The sequence below is a fragment of the Fundulus heteroclitus genome, chromosome 13, assembly GCF_011125445.2.
Source record: "Fundulus heteroclitus isolate FHET01 chromosome 13, MU-UCD_Fhet_4.1, whole genome shotgun sequence".
NCBI lineage: Eukaryota > Metazoa > Chordata > Actinopteri > Cyprinodontiformes > Fundulidae > Fundulus > Fundulus heteroclitus.
This window is the reverse complement of record NC_046373.1, coordinates 101870-128718: the sequence shown is the minus strand read 5'-3', so window position 1 is coordinate 128718 and position 26849 is coordinate 101870. Positions and strand designations below refer to the sequence as shown.

The 26849-nt window shown below is 42.6% G+C and overlaps 1 protein-coding gene across 2 annotated transcripts; it reads right to left on the bottom strand.

Annotated features, from left to right (window-relative positions):
• Positions 1-1445: 1445 nt before the first annotated feature.
• On the bottom strand, positions 1446-26059 carry lpcat1 (lysophosphatidylcholine acyltransferase 1). 2 transcript variants are annotated; one of them, XM_036144833.1, is made up of 14 exons: positions 25886-26059; positions 14704-14843; positions 14381-14595; positions 12167-12279; positions 11981-12041; positions 7777-7835; positions 7125-7159; positions 6852-6906; positions 6654-6736; positions 6418-6543; positions 3198-3351; positions 2830-2928; positions 2603-2744; positions 1446-1927 (listed from the first exon to the last, which is right to left on the bottom strand). In XM_036144833.1, the coding sequence occupies exons 1-14, from the start codon at positions 25970-25972 to the stop codon at positions 1806-1808; spliced, it is 1491 nt and encodes a 496-aa protein (XP_036000726.1). In that variant the 5' UTR covers positions 25973-26059; the 3' UTR covers positions 1446-1805. The 2 variants fall into 2 exon arrangements, with proteins under 2 accessions (XP_036000726.1, XP_036000725.1); XM_036144832.1 differs by lacking the exon at positions 25886-26059 and adding an exon at positions 18895-19688.
• Positions 26060-26849: the final 790 nt, after the last annotated feature.

Here is a 26849-nt window from a genome sequence, read left to right as displayed (position 1 = left end):
CGTGATATCTCCAGTCTGCCTCTCCTCTTTCTTTTACTGTTTTCTTCTTCCTCCTCCCTCCCTCCCTCCCTCCCTCGAGCTATTAGGAATTGGATTTGGAGCAGAACGATCCATTTAGTCTCTCTCCTCCACTGCTATCCCCTTTTCCCTGCATCCACACCTCCTCTGCAGGTTTGGCTCATCAAAGCCCAGGCTTAATCTATCTATTTTTACCTGAAGGAATGAAAGGAAGGGATGAGGTAATGCTTTCCCTGTCCATCAGGTGGGCACCGGTGCATGGGGGCTCTCTGGTGTGTTTAACATGGGGGTTTAGCGCCACCATCTGGACTGTGAGTACAAGAGCAAAAAGATGACCAAACACGGTCTATAACGATGTGCCGGAGCTGGCAGAATTATTTTCTAAATATCTCTTTGAAGCTGAGATAAGCAGATTACAGCATCCCTTCACATTTTAACATCATCATTCCATACTTTTCCTGACTCTAATTTTCCTAACTGTAAATGCAAAACTTTGGCATGCTTAGGATGGGAGGAACAAAAGAAAGTAGAAGTGAAGGAAGAAAGTCAGGTGGAAAGAAAGGAAAAAGGGGATTAGGAGGGGGGAAAAGAAAGGTACGTAAGGAGAAAGGAAGGAAGGATGGGATGAATGGGGGGAAAATACAAAACAAAGTTTAAATACTGCTTTTCAGTTTGAGAAGTCATTTATGGGAAATGAGTGAAAGCAAAGCTCCCCCTGGTGGACATCAACAGAAAGTGACAAATCCTCAACGGTCTAGTACTAGAGTTAAAACTCTAGTACTAGAGTTTTAACTGTATAACAAAAAAGCACCGCAATCTGGTATCTCTATCAATGATTTGTATTCAGAGATGACATAACGACCATACTGCAGTCACAGGGTGTAAATGTCTTTTCAGCCAAAACATTAAAAAAATTAAAAAACAATGCAGAGAACCGCCAGAAAAAGAGAGGGGATGTTGCCCATCTATCGACGGAAAGAAGACACTTTAGTCCCGAATGCTCCTGCTCCTTTTGTCCTTTTTAACTAAAAAAGAGGCAGCTTTGAGAAAAAAGGCAAAACAACTGTAACATTAATATGTTGCATCTGTAGATGTAATTGAGTTGAGATATGCATACAGCAGTTAGACTAACGCATCCTTGGTCTTACCTTTTCGGTATATCATTTTGCTATTTCATACGCAGCTCCAAGACTTGGCAGTAAGAAGCCATTTCAACAGCAAATATAAAAGAAAACTACAGCGGTTTAGAAAGTTCAGAACATATCGTCACATTCTCTCAGTTTCCCGTTTGTTTAAAACCGGTTCTAGCAGTACCATTCTTCTCACTCTTAAACGTTTCATAAAGTCACCCAAAAACACTTTTGCTTCCTGCATATGGCAGCTGAAGTTACAGAGCAGCAAATATAGCAGATTTTAAATTTTTCTGCAACCTGAAATATCGCTACTTTGTTTAGAGAAGTGAAGCTCAATGAGCTGCAGTCTGCTGTACCTGAGAGCTACTGAGGAAATACATAACTTTATAAGTCGGCTGACTTTCCTGAACATTTGAATTTTTACTATAAGAAAGAAATTATTCATTCAAGATATAAAAAAAACTTAGTTACATTGAAGGAAATGTGCTCTAAGATAAAAGGCAAAGAAAACTGAGTGAAGAGATGGGAGGACAGACAACCTCCTCACAGATGTGCTCTTCCTTTCCCTGCACTTTAAGGCACAGAGGTGGTAGGCGGTTTACAGCATCTAGATCCAACCATCAAACCGGGCGCGTGAAAAAAAGCGTCTGTCATTTAGTCGTCTTTGTTGTGGCTCCGTCCGTTGCAGCTCTTGCAGCCGCGCCGTGGATGATCCTTAAAACTGAGGCAATCCACCGAGAAGTTCGGACGCTGATTTATGACACGCTGAAGCTCATCTGGGACATAGAAAGAGAGAAAAGAAACGGGTTAAAACTATTTTCTACTCTTTTTAAACATTTAGGAAGGAAGGTTGACTATTTTCATTCATGGAGATCCTTTCAGATCATAACAGATTAGAATCGAAGCGCCCGTATATGTTCCACTGATTCACGCGTGTAGATCTGAAATCTTCTGGATTGTTTGAGATAAAAGAAAATAGAAAAAGTGATATAAAAAAAAAAAAATCAGCTTATGGTTATAAAATCTCCGTCAGGTGGTGTTGATCTTCTCCACTAAAGCCAAGAAGAAATCCAAAGTGATGAAGGCAGCCCAGGCGAAGACATGTTCACAGAAGCCAGTCGTACCTCACATGGTTTCGTTTTTGCAATGTACCTGCAGATGCTACATTATGCTTTATAAATGGCCTGCAAAAGTATTCACACCCCTTGCTTTTTTCCTGAAAGTACGGACAAAAACCTGTGTTTCTTTGGGATTTCATGATAGACCGACGAAAATCACTCATGACTTTTAAGAAGGCAAACGATAACGCGAAAATGTTCAGCGTTGGTCTCAACTGACCAGAGCACCTTCCCCCATGTGCTTGCTAAGTTCCTCAAAAAGACTTGTGATCCTAGCCAGCCCCTTTTCCACCAAATTCCAATTAAGCATTATGCAGAAAAACAGAGTCTCACCATAAGTGATCTTCCCCGAGCCAGGTGCTTGAAGTTCAAGAAGCAGAGGAGAGAGCTCCACCTCCTTTACTCCCAACATTATTTCCAAGATGGAAGCCAGATCATCCTCCGCGACTTCCCCGCTGTCCTCCTCCTCGTACATCTACACACAGACAGATCGTTTTTAGCAGCGTGGTCCAAAGGATCCCCAGCAACAGCCCAGTAAGGCTGCTGGCGGAGGTTCTCACCTTGAAGGCCAGTTTTAATGTGTCCATGGGTTTATGAGGCCCCTGTACAGTAGACAGAGCAATGACGTAGTGTCTGACGTCCATCTTCCCATCGCCAGCCTGGCATAAAAGGCAAACTTAGTAAACAAATACAGAACAGGAAGCATGTTAATGTCATCTGCACCAGTTTGATTGCACGCTCTGAGCATAACACAATTCATTTTCGTGTATTCTTTATCAGCTAGGAACCTTAAAATCTGATCCGATAATTAGTTGTGATTTTTCTTAAATTATAAACACTCACAGTTAAGAAAACTGACAGAAAGACCCTAAGATTATTTCAAGCAGTTTTAGGTTGCCAGATCCTGTCTCTAGCTTTGTATTTCTACCTGATCAAAGAGGTTGTGGACTTGTCTAAGCGCATCTGTGACTGGGAGGTTGAGGAACTGGGCAAAGTCCTCCAGTCCCAATCTATCCCCTTGCAGCTTTGTGGCTCTCCTGGCCTCCTCTTCAAGCACGTTGTCCCTCGTCCCTGCTTTTAACCTGCCATGGTAAAAAAATAAAAAATAAATAAGAGAGACAAACTCTGCGTGCTATGTAGCGTAAGTGGGGTAAAAAGTTTGTTCTGTTGAACTCCGAAAAAGAAAAAAAGACACATTTAATAGCTGCTATGTGGAAAATACAGATAAATGATTCATATTTTTATCTGTTTTTATTTTTACTTTATATTTGTCTGATTATAACCAAAAGAGCCTCACTGATTCAATCCTTTTACTAAATGTTTGTGGTGAATTCACAAGATTCCTAGCAGACCTCTGCTAGGAATCTTGGATTTACTTTTGATAGCCGTTTAAAGCTAGATATACAAGTCAGCTCTGTTGTTAGATCAAATTTTTATCACCTGCGGATTTTAGCAAAAATTAAATCTTATTTTTGTTTTAGGGACTTTGAAGGACTTATCTATGCTTTTATTACATCCCGGTTGGACTATTGCAATTTATTATAAAGAGGCATGGATAAATCACAGATGCAGCGACTTCAATTGATCCAGAACGCAGCGGCTCGGCTTCTTACAGGAACCAGGAAGCGTGACCATATAAGGCCTATACTGGCCTCTTCACATTGGCTGCCCGTCTTTTATCGAATAGATTTTAAGATTCTTTTATTAACCTATAAGGTCTTAAATGGATTATCTCCCCCTTATCTTAGAGACCTTTTAAAATTCCAGTCAGTGTCGAGAAGTCTACGTTCAAATAATCAACTACTACTGACAGTTCCTCGGACTTGACTTAAGAGGAAAGGAGATCGGGCTTTCTCTGTTGTTGCTCCAATTCTGTGGAACAATTTACCTCTTCAAATTAAATCTGCCCACAGCCTGGATCATTTTAAATCGCTTCTTAAAACTTTATTCTTTGGCTTTTATTTGAAGCAGTGTTTCCCATTCTGTTTTGTTGTTTGTTGTTGTCTTTTTGTAAAGCACTTTGGTGCAGTTTTATACCTGCTTTTAAAGTCCTATATAAATAAATTTGACATTGACATTGACATATATTTCTGCCCACACTGAACTACTCTATGGAGGTGAGAGGCACGGCTACTCACTGCTACTAAAACATCGCGTAGGATCTATACTTAACATTTACGTACGGCCAAAAGCTGAAGAGGTCATATGGCAAAAAAAATAAAAAAATCCTGATTTATAAAACCTTGCTCAAGAACACCAGCACCCAATTTGCCTTAATAGATCACAGATGCATCTGAACGTCGGCGTTCCAGGTCCCGCCTCATGCTCTGCCCTCTATACGCCCACCATCGACCATGAATAGTCAATGCAAAGCACCTCATAAATGTTAATGTGTGTTTGAACGGGCCATCTGATCAATCTTATTTAATATCAACTATGGCCACCACAGAGAAAAAGGTAAGAAACTGTGAAAAAATTTACCAGAAAGGTGTTTATTAAATGTGTAAATCAGAGGTAAAAATGTTGTCAACTTTAAAAGAATGTGTTAAAAAGTGAAAATGATTGCCGTCTTAAATGTTGGATGACATTTCAACACGTGAGCCGTGTTGAAATTCCTTGTCATTCTGAGCAGGAGGGAAGCCTGTAGGGATGAGAGATTCCCTCCCAATGATGAAGAGTCCCCTCTGAACACATCAAACACCCCGGTGGCTTTTTAGGAAGCCAGTGGCACGCTTCACAACTGAGCAGGCCTGTGTATTGATGCGCACCTCCTCTGCACTCTTGGGCGTGCCGAGCGGTTTAGGACCCAGCACCTGAGGGTGTGGTCACTGTCCTCTGCAATGCTTGGAGTCCGAAGCAGCATATTAGCCAGTCATAGTCATTGGACAGAAAATCTCTGAAAACGCGTTCCCTCTAATTCTCCCATTTTGCAAGTTTGTCCAGCAGTGCTAATGTGTCCACGGTGCACAATTGCCACCAGAGCAGTTAAACGTTTACAGCAGTCAGCGTATTTGGCTCGCACCACGTCACAATTTATGTGTTAATCTGTGGTACACGTCACCCCTCAGATCATAGGGGAGAGGAATGTGATGGTAGAAAAACCCTGACGAAATTTGCAGACTTTGATTTAAGATTTAAATCGCCTTATGGGCTATTTTATTTATTTGAAAGGTTATCGTGTGTAGTTATGTGTCCCCTGCGCCAGCATGAATAACACTGGGGTTCTAAATGCTAATGATGAAGTCGATCTCTGATTAAGGTCTGATATGAAGTGTAATTGAACGTCTGAGAGGAATCCTCGTGCAGTCTGGCTGCAATTCACCACTTTACCATCTGCGTCACCAATTTCCCCCGTGCCCAAAACGTGCGTACGAATCACTGAGGATTTGCTTGAGGCTTTATAAATGAGACCCCTGGTATATGCAAGCCATGTAGTGGATGTGGCAAACATATGGATGAAGGCATACTGGTCAGATGAGATGAGATGTGGCAGAAGACGAACCCAGCATATCACCCTGGTCACATTTTCCCCGTATGAAACAAGGCGATGGCAGCATGATGCCATGAGCTACGCAGTATTACAGAAGCTAATTTACAGAAAGTAAAACAAACAACAAGAAGCACAAGGAACCGTGATTTAAATGTGATAATATTATCCTGAACAATACACGGTATGATGATTTCAGTAATATATTTTTATCAATAAAGGAAAAACAGGAGGATCTGTTTTTTTAATACATTTGTCCTCTTATTGCTTCTCAAATGTAAATCAAAGTTATAAATAGTTCTCTTCTGGCACACAATAAATGATAAAATATGTAACAACAGAAACACAGACATTAGGTTCTACACAATGGCAACAAGTGTATGAAAACACTCATGTTTAGGACTTAGTTTGCAACCACAACTACGTTTAATCATCATAGTTATACATACTATACATCTGATAATCTAAATTGGTACAAATAATACAAATAAAACACAAACACCTGCAGATTTAGCTGGCAAAAACGGAGATTCCCTTTGAAATAATGTTTTACAGATGACTCTGTGAAAGTGTGTTTCTGTTCCTTCGCCAGCAGGGGTCAGCGTTTACACACCCCAATCTTGTCAGTTTCAACCACTCCACCTGCTCTCCCCTCACTCACCCCAGGCGGCCCACCAGCCGGTTGAAGTGCAGCAGGCTCCTGCAGTCGTGTATTCGCAGCGGGCCGCGTGACAGGATGATGTCCCGGTCATCGAAGGACAGGTCTGTGAGGGGAACCTCCAGCGCCCTGTCACGGTAGACAGGACGTTTAAACAGAAAACAATCAAAGGACTGTGAGTTTTAAACAACAGAATTCAACAAAAGCAGATGAACGGCTCCCGGCTGTTTGTCCCTCACTTGGCCATGAGCGTCCTGACGTTACTGGCAAACAGAGCAGGGTCGTCCCTCTCCTTCATCGATGGATAGTAGATGGGTAAATACTGAGGACACAGGAAGAGGATTTCAACTCAGTCGCAAGCGCGCCTTCTGATCCACGGTTTAATCACACAATAGAGACGATGCACAGAAAGCCTTTGGGGCTTCATAGCCGCTCACCTCGATCTCTACAGCGTTATGAGGCTGACACAGAGTAAGCCACAGGATCTTTAGCCTGAAGAACAAGAAAACATGAGAAAATGTCTGACGTTCTGAAGTATTTAAGTTCCTTTCGACAGGGAAATCAGATCACTGGTGTTTCTAATCAACAAAATGCATCAAAAGCTGTGGTTCTACTGTGAAAAGGCTCAAAGGGTGGGGGAGACGTAGGCACTGGAACCAATGCGCGGCAGAAACTGCGCGCGCACCACAACGCCGTGTCAAGAAACTCACGCTCCAGGGCCGTGCCACGTCCACGAAACAGTGTCCTGCAGAGACGGAAGAGATCAGTCACGACACGCCACACTGCTGGTTAACACCTGAAATAACAGGATTTTGTTTTTTTTTCCTCCCCCCTCTGGTTATTGAAGAAATGTTCTCGCCGAATGCACAAAGAATATATTGATTTCAATCAGGCAGAAAATTGTAGCTAAAGTTAACGTACAGGGAAGTGGCCTGGTCTGCATCGCTGAACTGGGTTGTGATGGCGGCTGTCACTATAACTCACAGTTCTATATACCTTCTCTAAATAGAGAAGTTGAAACAAAGGCTTTCTAGGGAAACGGACATGCTAAACTAGGTAACAGGAGCTGTGCAAGTCCGGAGAACGTGAGGAGAGGCGCTGGGGAGGGGAGATGTGACACCTGTCCGTGCACGTCTGTGAGCGGACGGGCGGGCGTGTGAGGTGAAACAAACGGGTGAAATATCATCCCCCTGGAACATGAAGTCAGTCGACACAAGAGGGGGGAAACACACCCTGACATTACATCAGCGCGCGCGCCCGTTCGCACGGAGCGCCGCTTCCCAACCGGACTGGGATACACGTTCTGACAGCAGCCGCCTTAAAGCAGGGCGGAGGAGCGTCCAGAGCGGCGGAGATGCTTACCAGTTTGTTTGGGTATCGCAGCACCACCGGCTGCACCGGGAGCCCCGGGATGAAAGCGCCTTTTAAACAGAAAAAAAGGAGGAGGAAAATTAGAGCGACCACACAAAACCATCCTCAGTAATGTATTATCTGGTGAGAACGGCACAGCCTAGGATCAACCTTTTATCCCTGCTGGGAGTCCTGTGTATCATGGTGATGACAGACAAGCTGAACAGCCGCATGCAGTATTAATTGCTTCAGGAAAGACCTTTTCAAGCTATTGTTTGCCTTTTGAAAGCTTTATTCTAATAAAATCAACAGCGGTCTTTGATGCAAGACGCAGGATCTCGCAAAAGTTGATTACAACCCCTCACATTTTTCTAAAGATTTTATGATATTGTTTCATGGGGCATCACTGAAGCCATGACAACTTGTACGGCGGTGTAAATTGGCTGTCTTTTTTCAAATAAGTCAACACACAGCCATCCATGCTTGACTGCAGGCTAGACACTCGTCTTTGCGCTCCTCACCTGGCTGCCGCCACCTACGCTGGACACCAACTGAACCAAATAAATTGACTTTGGTCTCATCAGACCACAGGACACGGTTCCAGTGATCCATATTACATATCCATATATTGTGTGTCTCAATTCAGGGGCTGCATCCTTTGAAGGCTGTACATGCAGGCAGATTACGTCACGAATGCTGTCCCACTTCATAAACCCTTCAAAGACTCATTCAAAATGCGGCCGATGAATGTAACCTTCTTTTCCCTGATTTAATGGATGGGCCTGGTGCATCCTTGATAGCTAATCCTATCCCATGATTCATTGCGGGTTGGGGAGAACTTTTTTACTGGACACAAGCAATGGTGGAGGGGAGCAAAAAAGCTGCGACTAAAGTTGGATATATTACGCTTTCTGTGACATAAAAGTAATTTTAAAAAAGTTTTTAGGTGAGAAGTTAGCTATGTTAAACCGGAATATCTGCTCGGTTTGTTAGCATATAGCTTGTTTTGAGAAATACTTGGATTTGCTTCGAGCGCTGGCTTTCTACAATGACAAATAATTCAAATATCTAACAGGAGTGTTGGGTTGGTTTCTTATTCTTCTTCTCTACAAATAAAATGATCAAACTTTGCTTAGAAAAGTTATAGGGTTAGTGTTTAAGTAGAAAAACGTTTTACTAATAAATTACACAAATTGTATGTGCCAGGGAATTTTGTTTAGTGGCATATTTCTAGATCAAGATAAATTCATGAATTAAAATATAATAAAAGATGATAAAGCACCATTTCACACAAAAGATTGTGAGCCATAGTGAATATGTAAGGGGGAAAATAAAAACCATGTACAGTTAATTACAAAGCAGAGGAGACAACAAGATTAACTTTTGGGTTCTGTTTGTCCAGCTTCCCAGCTACTTTGCGTCCCGGTAGCTAGGCAACAGGAGTAACACTAGGGTAAGGGCGGGAATGGCCGATGAAGGCTAGACCGTCCCAGTTCACAAACCGATCTCTTCTGCTCTGCTCATCTTCACAGTGGACGAAGGATAAGTAGAGCGGGTCCTTCGAAAGATAAAGACCCTGAATTGGGACACACTCACTCAGGGTGTCCATACCGATATGGACTGGGTAATGTGTTAGGAACAAAGGGATGCCATGCTATATGATAAAGAGGAAAATCATCAGCCGTCACTGGGCGTAATCTGGTTAAATAGTGAAATTTAATGCATGAATTATGCAGCAGGCTGGTCCAGTTTGCTGGAATGTCATTGCAGCAACTCCAAATGGTACTCAGTAGAGATGCACCGATCCGATACCAGGATCAGATAGCAGCTCTGATATTGACTAATTAGCTGAATCGGATATTTGATGAATAATGCCGATCCAGTCATATTTTTTTTTATTAATATCATAAATAGCAATACAGTTGCAGGAATCTAGTCACTTCTATCCTATGTTTGCAACACATGTCATCATGCTGAGGACACACAGCTAGTGATGAGCAAAGACAGAGCAACATGGAGCAAGCGCTGGACCGAGCCAAGTCTGCTATTTGGAAACATTTCAAACTTGGTACAGCAACAAGTCCGACTGCAACATGCAACAAGGGGTGGTGATATCATTGTTTAAATTCTATACTACAAACTTAAATAAGCACCTCCAATGGCATTATGCTAAAGAAAAAACAGATCTTTTTTTAACAATATTTATGTAAAGCCTCTGCTCACATGGCATGGTATACGGTTCATTCATTCAACAGTAGTATCGGATCCGTATCGGGTATCGCTAAATACGCCCAGCCCAGGTATCGGATTGTATCGGAAAAAGATGGATCAGTGCATCTCTAGGACTCAGTAGTTTGTATGGCCCCAGTTGCTTGTATGCATGCTTGACATGGTCAGGGCATGCTCCTTATCCTTATCCTTACCGACACCGACCCACCACCAAATCCATCATGCTCTTGAGACTGTGCGGGGAGACACAGCAACTCTTAAGGCTACCGAACATTTTGATGTGGAATTGGACTACCTCTCTGATCTCTGTAGGGTCTAGGTATCGCCTCATGCTATCAGAAGTGACACTGACCCTGGTCTGATGCAAAACTACTGAAAAGCAGACAAGAAATTTGATGAAGGAAAAAATGTCTGTGGCCTCCACCTGCAACAGCATTCTTGTTCTTGGGATTGTCTTCTTGTTGCCCCTTAAGGGCCAACACTGATATAAGCAGTCCCTCTGCTTAGGCAGGGATCAGAACAAAAATAAAGCTTAATAGACTGCAATAGTTGCATTTTTTTTAAATAATATATGATTGAAATAAATAACATTTCAGATTTAAGTACTTTTATGTTTATTTATTAACCTGATTCATGACAAAGTACTACAACAACTGAACTGCTGAAATAACAACAGATACAGTGCCTTGCAAAAGTATCCCCCCCCCCCAACCCTCTTGGTATTTTTCATGTTTTTTGGCTTAATCAATATAATCTGAATAATGACAGGAAACGATAGAAAGAGGAAGGGCGGGGATGGAGGACAAAGGAAAGAGACAAAAGGCAGTTTGAAATTAGGAAGGACAGCGTTGCCGCATAGGAGGCCGAGGCCCATTTACCTAAACACACTAGCAAAGCCCCACATAACCGATGATACTGAGAGCCATAACTAGAGGAGACATGTCCAGAGAGGACTGGCAGCACACAGCAGAGAGTTGGCTTTAACCCACATACACAACGAGAGCAGTAACAACCCACAGGGCTTACTGGGAACGACTGAATAACAGACTGGAAAAAGGGGGATTAGAACGATCTGGCATCAGACAATAGCTGACCACATAACCCCCTTACCCCCAAACACACATACCCACAAGGATGTTCGCAGTCAAACCAGTCAGGAAAAAAAAAAAAGAAAAAAGGTCTGACTCATACGCAGCAGCAGGACTCCAAACATCCCCTCCCTGCTAAGTTAACGGTGACAAACACTGGGAGCTGGTGACAACTGGGCCACATCCATTCACAAATAATATTAGAAAGGTTAAAAAAAAACTAAATGAAATGCTGTCTGTTGCAGACACGAACCATGACTGCGAATCACCAGGAACAAGAGATAAAATCCTGCTTTGGCTTGTAGATTAAATGCCTCACCTGCTACTCTGGACTGAAATAAAACCAACTTCTAAGAAGTCAACAGGATTATTGTCTATTTTACTCCACTTCACCAATGTGTAAGACATGTCTGTTCCTTGTGACATGAGTCCTGTACTGAATTGGAGTAAAAGGCCGCTCAGCGAGGAAGAAGCCATTACTCCAAAAGTTAAAATGTGAAACCTTGTGGGCAGAACTGAAAAGGTGTGTGCAAACTAAGGCATCTTCCACACCTGATGTTTGACCCAAGTCACACAGTTTAATCACCAATACCTCTAAGTGCTGAATAACTGTAAGCAAACTTCGGAGATTGAACAATGTAACAAAAACGATCTAAAACATCCTCTCGCTCATTTTTCTGGCATTTAGAAAAAAGAAATCGAATTTATAATTCTAACTGATCCAATACGGGGAAACTTTAGTCTGATTTCATGTCAAACAGAGAGAAATAAATGGTTTAAGTGACATTTTTATACACTTTAGGCAAATATGTGATTATCATTTGCTCAAAATCAAAAAACAGCTTTCTATAATTTAGTTTTCTGATCATGTCATAGCAGGCAGGGGGCTGGATACATACCAGCCTTAAATAAGATGAGACCGGACCTGTTGGTGCACGTCCCCTCAGGGAATATCATGATCTGAAACAAGGAATTTTCAAATGAATGGAGCCCACATATAAACACGGAGGGGGGAAAAATCCTTTAGTTCATTTGTGTCTGAAATCAGCTATGAGTGCGCGAGCTGCTGTATGTGAATACCACACCTGAGGCCAGCTCCCTCCAGACTGAGCTCTTCTCTTGATCTCCTCAACCGTTTTTCTTCTGGAGTGCTGATCGGACCGGAACACGAACACGGGCCTGATGTAGCTGATGAGAGCTGGGGAGGGCATGATGGAGAGACAGATATTAGAAGCCAATAAAAAAAAATAAAAAAACACCTGAATTGTTAAACAGGAAAATATAGGTACTGGTCATATAATTAGAATATCATGAAAAAGTTGATTTTCTTTTCAGTAATTCCATTCAAGAAGTTCAACTTGTATATTATATTCATTCATTACACACAGACCGAATTTGATGAGTATAACTGACAACTAATAAAAACTCCAAATTCACTAACTCAGAAAATTAGAATATTACTTAAAACCAATACAAAAAAAAAGGAGTTCTAGAAATGTTGGCCAAATGAAAAGTATTAACATGAAAATTATGAGTGCGTACAGCACTCAGCCCTTAGTTGGGGCTCCTTTTCCCTGGATTACTGCAGCAATGCAGCGTGGCATGAAGGCCATCAGTCTGTGGCACTGCTCAGGTGTGATGAGAGCTCAGGTCGCTCTGATAGTGGCCTTCAGCTCTTCTGCATTCTTAGGTCTGGCATATCACATCTTCCTCTTCAGAATAACCCCATAGATGTTATATGGGGTTAAGGTCAGGGCGAGTTTGCTGGCCAATTAGGAACAGGAATACCATGGTCCTTAAACCAGGTAGCTGTAGCTTTGGCGCTGGGTGCAGATGCCAAGTCCTGCTGGAAAATGAAATATGCATCTCCATAAAGTTGGTCAGCAGCAGGAAGCATGAAGTGCTCTAAAGCTTCCTTTAATTTTGTGTCTTGACCTCCTTGTGTGAGGTGTCAGTGGTTGTATGTTGGACAACTGTCAAGTCAGCAGTCTTCCTTTTTTGAGAATTTGGGGTGCTCATTAATTGTCAGTAATAATCATCAAAATTAAAAGAAATAAACACTTGAAATGTATCAGTCTGTGTGTAATGAATGAATATAATATAATATAATATAAAAGTTTCACTTTTCAAATAGAATTACTGAAAAAATATCTACTTTTTCATGATATTCTAATTACCGGTATATGACCAGTGCCTGTATGTGGTTAGCCATCTAAAAAAAAAAAAGGCATGGAAAACCACAGGCATTTTTTTATTTGCCTTGCCATTGCATTTCCACTTCAATGAACATTTGTGAAACTTAAGAGAGCACAGTAACTTAGAAGGAAAAAATATTTTCCTCTTATTGCTCCATTCAGCTCAAGGCCTTTTTGTCCTAATGTTCATTTTTGATTGAGCCAAGTTGTCTTCTGTGAGCGACACATCTGGATCCTGCTCTTGGGAGAAATGGCCTCGAGGCCACATTCACTTCCACTACAAAAGCACTTTTGCTTTAACAGCACTAGAGTGTAAGGTCCAAAAAATTACCATGATTCAGCCAAAGTTTAAGCTCCTTTTTTCCTTCAGTTTTGGAATTTTTGTATGTTGCTATGTCCCGTAGCAAAAAAAGTACTGGATACTGGAAAGACCAAAGGTCTATCAACCCCTAGAGAAATGTGCTGTATCCCTAAGACATCACTTTAACAAATAAACTGTTAAAAAAATATTGTCATTAAAGTAGATAGGATGTACATTTTATTATATTTACGTGATTGGTGACGAGCTTGCAAGCTGACTGAGGAAGATGTTACAAAAATAAATTTTACTATACTGTTGCACTTGTTTATGGGAACAACTCAACAGCTGTCTCAGTGGATATTTACAGCGAAATCTGCTGGGAAACTGGAGTTGGATGATTTACAGCCTGAATGGCCCTGACTGGTGACCTTTCCTGACCTATTGGGATCCTATTGGGATCACCACTTAGAACAGAGCTAAAGTTTAGCACAAGGGTGTCCAGAATTTTTGTCATGTGAGCCAAAATCAGCAAGTCAAAAGTATTGATGGGCTGACAGAATTTTCTGTACTAAAATATTCAAATAAATTGTGTTTTATTATTTTTTTTCCTGATAAACAATAAACTAAGCATGCAAGAATCAGTCCAGGTGCTAGAAATGACCCCCAGGACACCCCTGGATTGGACCCTCACTACAGCCTGTAACATACAGGCATCTCTGAATCTAAAATATTTTCATATAGACACTGCACTCTTCTCTCTTTACATTTTTCCTGCAGTAACCGTAGATACGTCAGCGACTTACTGCCCCAGATTGGGATGCTCCTGCTCTCCAGTTTGGTGACGATAGAGCACATGGTCATGGTGACTGGGATGGCGTCGAAATAGGAGGAATGTGGGGCCACAGTGAGGATGGGAACTTCAGAGGGCTGCGCCCGCTCCCCTTTCACCTTGATCCAGTGGAAGCCACCACAGAACCACATGGCTCGCATGATGACCCGTAGACAAAGATCTATTAATCTGACAAAGCACACATTTCAACCCTTCCATGTTTTTCTTTGTCGGACCGATAAACTTCCCAATCCCCTTTGCTAAATGTCCCTTACAGAACATGTTGCCCCAACAAACCTCCTCCACCACGACTGTGGATCAGGGACAAGCTCAGAGCGTCCCAGCGAAGCCGTGAAGGCAAAGGGCCACGCCAGCAACATCAAGAAAGAGACTAAGAGTAGCCGCACCGGGAAAACAGTAACCGACATGAGTCCGATCTGGAGACACAGAAAGAAACAACACAGAAATACAGATTATCATACAGCTACCCAGTCCATTGGGAAAAAAAATATCTGTCCCTTTGACATTTTTTTTCACATTTGTGTCATAATACAATCCCAAACTTTAGCATATTTTATTGGGACCTCTTGATAATAATCCTGCCGGTAGTTGTAGTAATGGACGGATTTACTATTAAACTATCACAGGAGTTTTACTGATCCTATTTATGTTACCCTCAAACATCGATTCATCGACTATTTTGACAAAAGCAGCACCTAATTATGAAGTCAGAGAAAAATAATTTAAGAAAGTTGTTGGCAGTTTTTGAGGACAACCTATTATTAGAAGAGTCAGTACCTTGCAGAACCATCTTCTCCTACAATTAGCCCTATAAAGCTCTCAGCTTTATAGGGCTAATGTTGCCCCTTTATCTTTGCTAAATTACCTTGAGCTAGGGAGAGCATCAGTGAAACATTGATTTGAAAGCGAAATTCTCAACTGGAATTTAGTCTGGACTTTAACTGAGCCATTCCAACGAATGAATAGGCTTTGCTCTGAATCTAACCACTGGTTGTACGTCTAGGGGCGAGCTCTGGCCTGAAGGGGAAGCCCCGACCCAGTCTCAAATAAATCGCAGCTTTTCTTCCATGATTTTCCTATATTTTAGCTCCATCTGTCTTTTAAACAACTCTGATTTACTTTCCTGTCCCTACTTAAGAATAGAATCCCCACAGCATGATGCTGCCACCACCATGTTTCGTTGTTGAAATTATAAGTACTATATATGTTTTTTTATAATTTGCTTTTTTTAAATATTTTGCTTTATTTCTGGTATGAATAATTTTGCAAAGTGCTTTAAATAGCTCAAATTAAATCGTTAAAATGTACGTGATACAATCCCACACAGCAGAGGAATGTGCCTTTGTATCCTTAAGGGTAAAGAGGAGGAAGCTCACATTCCAACTGAGCCTTCAGGAAGGAACACAAATCATCCATCAAGTCTTCCTCTGATAACAGTCCAAGTTTAAAATGATTTGTCTTTGTCTGGAGCATTAGGTGCTTTGTTACAGGTTCTACCTGGGCAAGTTTACTTTGTTTCACCACATTATTATTTTAATGCTTTAATGTGTTATTAATGTTTTTTGGCACTGATCACTGAGTCTTTAATACTAAAAACTGCTGCTACAGGATGTGATTTTTTAAACACTGCTTATCGTCTTGTTTTTCCTGAAACCTGGTTGTAGCGTGCTACCACAAAGCCGTTGTTTGACGTTAGCAAAGAAAAATACCATAGAAAGAATAACTGCTACCACAAGGTGGCAGTAATGTGCCAAGTTGTTTTCCATAAGGCAGCAAAGGAGATGGTTTTATCATCAGCCATCCAAATAGGTGGCATGGAGACTTGAGCTGACAGATAAAAGCTGATTTCCATAAGGGCTCTTATTTGTGCTTCACTCTTTTAAAACATTTATTTTTGTATTGTATATTCTCAGAAATAGTAACTGCTGTGATAAAACATCTAAAAGAAACTGTGCAAAAGTTACAGATGGAGTCAAATAAGCATATGTCAACCTACAGCACCGGCCATCCAAACTGGTCTGGAAAAGGGATTGAAAGCCGGTTAAGCTCCCAGAGCCCAGCAGATTCAGCCTAAAAGAGCAGGAGTAAGAACCCTCCCCCAGCAGGGAGGACCATCAAGGTTGGGTGCAAAGCGACGTAGGTGGCGCAGGCAAACGCATGTACCTAGTCATGCTGATTCTCAACATGATATTCTGGTCTCTGGGACATGGGATGTCAGCTCACTGATAGGAATACAACCAGAGCCGACTTACGAGCTCTGATACGTACCAAGCAAGACATGATTGGACTAACCATGACAGAGAAAATGGGCTCCGGAAGCTACAGGGGTTGGACAATAAAACTGAAACACCTGGTTTTAGACCACAATAATTTATTAGTATGGTGTAGGGTCTCCTTTTGCGGCCAATACAGCGTCAATTAGTCTTGGTAATGACATATACAAGTCCTGCGCAGTGGTCAGAGGGATTTTAAGCCATTCTTCTTGCAGGATAGTGGCCAGGTCACGACGTGATGCTGGTGGAGGAAAATGTTTCCTGACTCGCTCCTCCAAAACACCCCAAAGTTGCTCAATAATATTTAGATCTGGTGACTGTGCAGGCCATGGGAGATGTTCAACTTCACTTTCATGTTCATCAAACTAATCTTTCACCAGTCTTAATGTGTGTATTGGTGCATTGTCATCCTGATACACAGCACCTCCTTCAGGATACAATGTTTGAACCATTGGATGCACATGGTCCTCCAGAATGGTTCGGTGGTCCTTGGCAGTGACGCGCCCATCTAGCACAAGTATGGGGCCAAGGGAATGCCATGACATGGCAGCCCAAACCATCACTGATCCACCCCCATGCTTCACTCTGGGCATGCAACAGTCTGGGTGGTACTCTTCTTTGGGTCTTCTCCACACCGTAACTCTCCTGGATGTGGGGATGTGTAACAGTAATGGTGGACTCATCAGAGAACAATACATGTTTCAAATTGTCCACAGGCCAAGATTTGCGCTCCTTGCACCATTGAAACCGACGTTTGGCATTGGCACGAGTGACCAAAGGTTTGGCTATAGCAGCCCGGCCGTGGATATTGACCCTGTGGAGCTCCCGACGGACAGTTTTGGTGGAAACAGGAGAGTTGAGGTGCACATTTAATTCTGCCGTGATTTGGGGAGCCGTGGTTTTATGTTTTTTGGATACAATCCGGGTTAGCACCTGAACATCCCTTTTAGACAGCTTCCTCTTGCGTCCACAGTTAATCCTGTTGGATGTGGTTCGTCCTTCTTGGTGGTATGCTGACATTACCCTGGATACCGTGGCTCTTGATACATCACAAAGACTTGCTGTCTTGGTCACAGATGCGCCAGCAAGACGTGCACCAACAATTTGTCCTCTTTTGAACTCTGGTATGTCACCCATAATGTTGTGTGCATTGCAATATTTTGAGCAAAACTGTGCTCTTACCCTGCTAATTGGACCTTCACACTCTGCTCTTATTGGTTCAATGTGCAATTAATGAACATAGGCCACCAGGCTGGTCCAATTTAGCCATGAAACCTCCCACACTAAAATGAGAGGTGTTTCAGTTTCATTGTCCAACCCCTGTAGCAGTCAACTGTCTAGATGTTTGTTGATAAGTTATGGACAGGAATGGACAGATTTGAGCCTCATCTGCAATCTTGTGGGCACTGCTACTGTTTGACATCTTGAACAACAACAAGAAAAACTGAGCCAGAAAGTAGAGCTTTCAATTCACCAATCCATCTAGGTTCTGACCCACCACCAATGCTGAGGTGATATGAATAGAGAACGTGAACACATGGATCTTTTTCTAAAGAGTGGCTGAGCCTAGGCAATATCACAAGTTGGCATCACTGGGAAGAAAACATCCTAGGTTGGCTCTGGGACTCGGATGATATTTACAGCTCAATTAGTGACCTTAACTGCCCTTCTAGAGTGATAGATCTGACCACAACTTAGAAACTCGAAGCTTATAAAGGAGCCTTTTGCATGAGATGTAATCTATTTCAGCATTTGGTGTCAACATGCCCTGAATGGAGGTTTCCAGGGTGGGCTCAAGGCTTACAGAATGAGGTGGAAAGACACCAGGGTCCCCCACACTGAGCTGGATAGTGTGGCCAAAGGGAGAAAGGGCTGTCAGGGTTTCCCACCTCGACCCGCTATCTTCGAGAACTGATCTTGTCTAAGCTGAAGAATATAGATGGATGAAGACTTTGTTGTAAAGCTATGTTTTAAGCTAAAGTAATAGGCATTGTAGAGGAAAGTGAATTTCACATCATACAGCTAAGAAAATGTTGGCATTTACATTACACCAGTAGCATCTAGGACTGAACTGTGAAATACAGTTTAAAATCTGTTCAACATCCATCTAAAAGCACCTGTTGACAATCTCTCTAATTTTAAAGGTCCACCCCTATTTTAAACGAATCAAATTTAGCCACAGTTTGCACATCACCTGTTTGAGCTTGATGTCCGCATGCTCAATGGAGACTTTGCATATTATAGTAAAATGAGCACTGATCGCGAAGAGCTTGCTGAAACACATCCCTCGTGTAATCCCTCAAGGAAGGGCTACCAGGTTAGAAGAGTTTTAGTCCTGCTGTGGTGTCCCACAGAGAGATTGCTGACCAGAGGGAGTTCAGGCCTGAAACCTTTATGGTTGCAAAGGACGCAAAGATGTCATTGGCATCCATCTTTCCAGCACGTTCTGCACACTGCTGCCCTCAGAGGACAGACAGGTGAGCTGTGAGTCAGGTAGAAGTGACACTCCCTTCACTGTAAAAGCGAAAAGGCTTTCTCCATTGTTCCAGTGTAGCTAAACATATCTTATCACAATATCATGGCAATGAGGACCGGGTTTCTTTCAGTATCGCAGGTCCCTGAGGGTAAATTTATCCACAGGGTTTTCCAGAGCAGCCTTCTAAAATGCAAAATAAAGAGGAACTGTGGAGGAAAGCGGCTGACTGAGCCGTCACTCCTTTTCTCCTTCAGTGTGACGAGACCGACGTGTTTCCGTGGATATACAGAGAGGGTCCCAGCTTGCTGAGTGAATCCAGACTGCGCGAAAACTGCCGCTTCGGCCAGCTGATTGCCCCCTCTCAGTTCAATCTTCTCATCTCCCTCAGATTGCTCTCTCCTCTCTCTTTATATCTTAAAGCAATCTCAGGTCCCAGGAGTGTTTCTCTCCTCAAACATCAACCCATCAATCCCTCACTCTCCACCTGGATCTGCCCGCTCCATCCATCATCCTGCTCTCCTCCTGCTTAGCGATGACGCGCTTGTCGTCACAGCCCCTGGGACCTGTATCTAAGCTGCTCCTCTTCCTTCCTCTGCCATCTTTCCATTTCCCCGTGATGCATGTCTGGATCTGGGGGACCCAGGTGCAGGCTTCAGGGCGGTATTAATAAATAAACAGCAGCGGGTTGATTTTTGAAGCTCAAGCCAACATGCCAGCTCTCCATCCCCCGCTCCCTGTGGTGGTCGGTCATAATTGGAGCTTAACAAATCCATCTGGGAGGATCCACTGATATTTTTCTCTAGAGGTGGTAAAGGGATAAGATGGGGGGGCGGGGCAGACCATAAGGAATCCAAGTGTTTTACAGGGAACAGATGAATGTCAAGATTAATTTGGAATCTGCTATAAAAATGTACTTTTAGCACTCTAATAAAATCAGAACCGGAGTTTTAGTTGGTTTAACTGGTTTTGTCAAATCATGACAGTGAGGTGTCCAGCAGGGAGAAACATCTACCCTCCTTTTTAACTGCGCAATATCTCTTGTCTAATGAGAACAGCATCAACTAGAAATTCCTGATCAACAGACAGAGAGCTGTGGAGTCTGATTCCGGGTCAACATCAGTACCAGCAGATGACATGGCTCCCTAAATCACAGAGGAAACTTTACACTGGACCTCGAGGAACTCCACAGACTCAGAGACGTTGATGTCCAAATGAAACGCAAGATTCAATCCCGAAAGAAGACTTTGAACCATTGAGCAGCAGTTTAGTCTTTTCTCTCCTTAGTCAAAAAAAGTGCTTCTGACATCATCGCTGACACCTTCTGATGCGCCTCCAAACTCTTGATGCCCTTTGATTCACCATTGTTCCTAGGGTCTGGTTACCCCGTGTTGCTTATGCACCTTTTCTACAACACTTTTTCCTTCCACTCAACTTTCAATCATTTTGCTTGTTTTCAGCATGAACGGCTTGCTCTTTTTTTTTTAGTAATCGCCCTGTGTGCTGTAAAACTCCTTGTGGAGGAAGACAGTGACTGTCTGCTGTCAGTAGGATTTTAAAGGCCATAAAATTATATTTCTGTATTTAAAAATCTATTTTAGTTTTATGCAATACTATAAAAAAAAAGGACCGGATCTGTTCTAAAAGCTGCTTTCTCATTATTCCCAGCCTCTAGATAAATAACTAAGGTTGCAAGACAGAAACCTTCTCTTCTAAAAAATAAAAATAAAATATATTCAGGCCTGATTAAAAACTCTCAAACCCTCACAGGAGAATGTGTTACTGTCTGATTAAAATTAAATCCCGAGGTTTTGGGTGGCGGTTGAAAAAGCAATGTTTGTCACAGAAGCAGCATAAAACCTTTCAAACGACACTATATCCGCAACGAAACATGGTGGTGGCAGCATCATGCACTGGGGTGGCTTCACTCCAGATGAAACAGGGGTTTTTGTCATTGTGGATGAAATATTGAACAGTTCCAAATACCACAAAGGTTTCTGAAAGCTGAAGATGAGGCAAAATTGTATTTTTCAGCATCACTGGTGTAGTAAGTAATTGTACGTTTTAAGAGGGTTGTGGACAAGAATTGTTTTTCAAAATCGGATGGATCTGAAGAACTTTTGCAAATGTGGGCTTATATTACCAAGAGCGGATACAGATACCTTTAACACACTGCTCAAATTAAATCAAAAGGAGGCGGAACAAGGTCTTAGAGTAGTAAAAAGTAGTACAGATTTGTTTTTTTTTCTGTTGAATTGTACAGGAGAAATGTCATTGTATCAGAGTTTTAACCACAGTATGTACATTTTGACAGCCGCTGTTATTGCTATACCCGGTTTCCACCAATAGATCAATAGCCTGAAACAAAGTGACTCTGATCAGGCATGGTTCTGGGGTTGTTTACTTTTCAGTTAACACTAAGAGACGTTGCTTTAGCCTTCTTGTTTTTAACAAGCCACAGGAAGAGAGGCCTCTCCACTACCTCAGGGCTGGAAAACTCTGGTTTTACAAATCAAATAAGGAAGTAGGAAACAAAAAAACAAAAAGCACAGCACAAAAGCACAGACAAATCTGGAACATTGTGGACCGAGTCAACCTCACTAAATCAAGCGACAGCCGCTTTTAAATGTGGTATTTCTCTCAGTGCTTAAGGATCTCCTGCTACAGGTCCTGGACATGGCAGCTCTGTTGAAGACCCCAGCTCGTGTGTACCTGAGCAGAAGTCTTGGCAGAACAAAACTGCGTGGCGCTCAACCTGTCAGCAACGTGACAAGTTGACTATTTTTACTTTTCCACACTGCAACTAAAAACTGCAACGCATTTAGTTTGGATTTAATGTGACAGACTGACAGAACGTAGCACATGTCGGTGAGGTGGACTGAAAACCATACTTGGTTCTGAAATAGGCGTCTTAAAAGCAAGCAGGTAAAATACCACAGAATAGATCAGGAGCATCTTCAAACATCGGATTTCTTGCCTCGCCACACTGACTTAGGTCTGGACTTTACCTGGGCCGTCCTAACACTCATCCAAACTAAGTTCTTAAAAGATGAACACGCAGCTTTTGATGCTAAGGGAAAGTGTTCACGTGTTTCTTTTCATCCTCCCCATCTTGTTTGTTTTCGAGCAGGCGGAGCGCATGCGGGTTCACATGCAACCCCATGCGTGGGCGGGCGGGAAAGCAGCTCCTTGGAGGGAGGTGTGAAGCGGACAAGCGCAGACACGTGGTCCGGGCTGACGTTCGCTGACCCGCTGCTGTCATCCGGCTCACACCCATAGCTGTTAACAATCATCTCCTCCAGACCTGACTGGAAAAGCGGCCCATTCCCGGCAATACCGAGCGGGAGACAGGGATGGTTAAAGCGTCCCGTAGGCCGACATGAGGTAGTAGGCCTAAAGCGTGGTTTTACGCTCGTCTCACCAGAACGGCTGGCTTTTAGAGGATCAGTTTTGCCAGCATAAAGGCCGACACGCTGAACATTTACACATTTTCCTCTGAGAGAAAGCGAACCCTACTAACCTCAAGGCAGCCCAAACGAAAAAATAAACCTGCAGACTTTGTCAGCTCTGCATATCAAAAGCAGTTTCCTGTTTTGAATCCTTATTTTCCTCCTGTCAGATGAAAAGGAGCTGCACTGAAATTTGAATACGAGTCAGGTACGGTTCCTCTTTCAGTGGAAGAGCCGTGCGACATTAATAATGCGCGCTCGGGGCATCGGCATGCTGTCAACACGCCGCCTATCAATCACAAAATCTGCGGATCCACTGACACGCTGCCCCGCTGATGAAGAGGTGCCTCGTCCGAAACGTGCTGCTGCTGATGAAGGCCCATTGATCTGAGCGGCTGATTTAGGGACGCGGCGACAGCTGAGCAGCAAAAGGTCCAGAGAATCCGCCCGTAACACAAACCTCACCATGACGAAACACTCTGTCATCTTGGTGAGCGCCACCACTGCACGGTCAACCTTTGCTTTCGCTCTCTGCTAACACCCTAGTGTAAACACACCTGCACATCAGCACGTACTGGTAGGCGCTGTACCTGGAAACAGGTTGAACCAGTGGCGGGGCAGAATCTTAGCCGGATTCAGGTGTGGGCTTTGACTGGGCCGCTCAAACGCATGAATGGGATTTGAGCTAAACCACTGCAGCGTAGCGCCGGCTGTCCTTCTGGAAAGCGAGCTTCATCTCCAGTCTCAGAATCTTCTGCAGCCTCTGACAGGGTGTTCTCTAGAACTATTGCGGATTTAGCTTTGCCTCCCATTCTCAAACACTCTGGCCTGCTTCTCTTGCAGTTTGTTTTATTCTTGTGGTGCAACGTTCACTGTTAAAACACTTCTAAAACAACTGTGTTAGATTCCTGTTAATGAATGTTCAGCCATCACCAGAAGCCTACATAGGAAACCAGACGAATAAAAGTTAAAACTCAGATCTTAAGAAGCAATCAGGAACAAGATTTAAATAAAAAAGCTTTGCTTTCTGCCCTCAAGAATCATTCGATTATGCTGAGATGTATCTCTTGGACAAATGTACTGTTCTGTGAAATTTAATGTGTGCTTCTGTGCTTTTTTGTCTCTCTCTCTTGTTGTGTCTCTGCTCTGTCTTCTGTAACCCCAGTCGGTCGAGGCAGATGACCGTTCATACTGAGCCCGGTTCTGCTGGAGGTTTTCCTTCCCGTTAATGGGGAGTTTTTCTTTCCACTGTCGCTTCAGGCTTGCTCAGTATGAGGGATTGCAGCAAAGCCATGTACAATGCAGACGACTCTCCCTGTAGCTCTACGGTTCCCCAGGAGTGAATGCTGCTTGTCGGGACTTTGAAGCAATCAACTGGTTCCCTTATATAGGACATTTTTGACCAATCTGTATAATCTGATTGACTTTGACTTTGTAAAGTGCCTTGAGCTGACATGTTTCATGAATTGGCGCTATATAAATAAATAATTGAATTGAATAACCTGAACCATCTATCTCTGAGAAAAACGAGCCTAGGTTTCCCATTTATGCAGCACTTCTGTCACTTACTAGGATAACTGGACCCGTGGTTCTATTCTGTGCATGTCTTCTCAAAACGCAGCGACCTGCAGATAAAAGCCAGACTAATAAAGCTAAGAGCTGTGTCCCACCAGCAGCTGCTCGGTAAAAAAAATTTATGCAAATGTATTATGATATATGCAAACTTAGTGAATTAAGGTTCAACTATGGCTGGTGTACCTTCGTCCAGGAAGAACGTAGAAACCAAGATCAAGGTGAAACCACAGGTTTCAGATAAAACTCAGAACTCAGCAGGTGTGGCTACAGGGCAGTTAGGTTACGGATGACCAATAACAGATACCAGATCAGATAAAAGCATAAAAAGAAACAGGCAGTAGGAAGGTAGCACAGGTGTCAGGTGGTTAACAGTGGAATCAGGTAGCAGAGTTCCTACACTTTTCCAGACTCAATTTGTAGGATTTTTTCCTCAAAACATTATCATTAACATTTTGGGCCCTTGAGAGATTTACAATAAAAGGCTTGTAAAGTAAGTGGGTTTCATCGTCTGGATTTTTCACAGCTCATGAGAAAATGTCATGGAGAAGTTGGCTTCTGATCCAGCAAGGCAGTAGTAGTAGTAATAGTAGTGTTAGTAGTAAAGCACTGCTTTTATTTTGGCATCCAAACTAACTTAACATCAGTTTAATTTTAAAACTATGTTGCTATGATCTCTCTAATCTGGGCTGATTATTTCTATCACAGTTTGTAGAAGTTTGGTGCCTTTGATTCCCGGTTGTTTTTCTCCGCTCATACGGCTTCTCGCTTCCCTTTAGAGGTGATCTGCTGATTCTATTTAAGAAAAAACTGTGATTTTATTTCTTTTACAGAGCGTAGCACATAAAGGGGAAAGAAGCCTGCTGCGTTTTCAATGATAATAGTGGTGGTTTTGAATCCATTAGAGCTGCAAGATAATCTCCCTATCCTTGCATCAAAATCTCCACCTTTTATATTTTTTGTTAAACTCAAGAATGGCACATGAGGATACATGCAGCTGGTTGATGCATTTAAACTTACAATTGTGGAAGCCATAGGTTGTAATGCACAGAAGAAATATTATATATATATATATATATATATATATATATATATATATATATACATATATATATATATATATATATATATATATATATATATATATATATATATATATATATATATATATATATATATATATATATATATAGTATTGAACCTGTTAGAGTCATTCAACGTAAATAGTGTCTGCAGTCTAGGAAGCCTGCGTAAAATATGGATCTAACCAGTTTCGAATAGTTGATGTGAAGACATAAAAAAATGTATCCCTTCAGCAGACAATGCAATGTGTTGTCTTGAAAAGTCTAAAGTATTTTAAGAACTAAGAGGTTCTTGTCTTGCATTTTCTACCTATAAACTGTTGCCGACAGGCTGAAATGAGTCCTGCTGTGTTCGTGTGTGCACACAGACAGCGCAGAGGAAGCCCATTTCCTAGAGAGAGGCAGCATTCCTCCTCCTCCTCCTCCTCTCTGTCATGTCTCCTGTTCTTCAGCGCTGTTTACATTTTGATTCAGCAGAGTGCGACCTGACGCACGAAACTGCTCCCGAAGTGTCTGCCGGCTAACACTGACGCACAAAACCAGATAAATTGGACTAATTCCAACAAAAAACAGAGGAAGATGTGGACGTTATATTTTTTTCTGCCTCACCTTTATTTTGTCTGTCATGGTAAACTTCAGCTCGTGCACGAAGGGGTTTCTACCGATTCCCCCTGGCTGACCGGTGGGAGTCTTCATTGTTGAAGAGCTGGAAAAAAATATATATCTGAAAGGAAAGTTCGGTCCTAAATATCCAGAAACACCGGGGATACCCTCCTCCTCCTCCTCCTCCTCCCACTGCCGCTGCTGCCGCTGCTGCTGCTGCGGTGAGAACTGATGCTGCCTGTGTGAGCGCAGCGCAGCGCTGCCTGGGAGGCTACTGTCCGCCTCTATCAACTCACACGGCGCCACACAAGCTTCCAGTTCGAGTTGTTCCAAAATAAAACTCTCACGTTGTCCGCTTTATCTGGCAAATAAAATTCACTACAGCTGGGACCATCAAATTTGAATTACGAAAACGATTTGCTTAATGGAAACACGCTAATTTCGTTTTTCTCCAAAAGTTTTTTTTTTTTTTGTGGGATGAGGTGTTTTAAAACTTTTCGCTCCGGGTACTGCTGGATTTTTCAGCCGTATCGAAATTGGTGTATTTCGCAAAACACTTTTTTTTTCGTAATTGCACGAGTCACGTAACTCTGGCCAGATCTCTGCTATTGGGAGTGATTTCAATATCACATAAAATGGACGAGCCAATCATGGATCACCGGACGGAATTTTAGTAGACCTGACATATTTGAGAAGCGACTGTTTGGATTCAGACAACAATGGCGACTGGCGGTGAGGAAGCAAGCGCCGGTAACATTGATGCTGCTATTTCATCGGTGTTGTCCAATCTACCCAATATTAATTCTTTAAAAGAACACCAGAGAACGGCTTTGAAGGCTTTTGTTAGTGGAAACGATGTTTTCGACAGGGTTTGGCAAGAGCTTGTAGCATGTCAACGGACAAGTGGTTTAGCCAATCATATGCAAGGATTTTTGAGAAGGCCCCTCCTTCTGAAACACATCTCCAATGG

Bases quoted from the DNA above. Each gene is read 5' to 3' on its own strand.
- lpcat1 (XM_036144832.1), bottom strand. From the start codon at position 18,984: ATGTGTTTCAGCAAGCTCTTCGCGATCAGTGCTCATTTTACTATAATA. The intron at 6,544-6,653 runs GTGAGGGACAAA...CTACCGTGACAG, and splicing joins GTCAGGACGCTCATGGCCAA to GGCGCTGGAGGTTCCCCTCA. The intron at 1,928-2,602 runs GTGAGACTCTGT...TCTATGTCCCAG, and splicing joins CTCGGGGAAGATCACTTATG to ATGAGCTTCAGCGTGTCATA.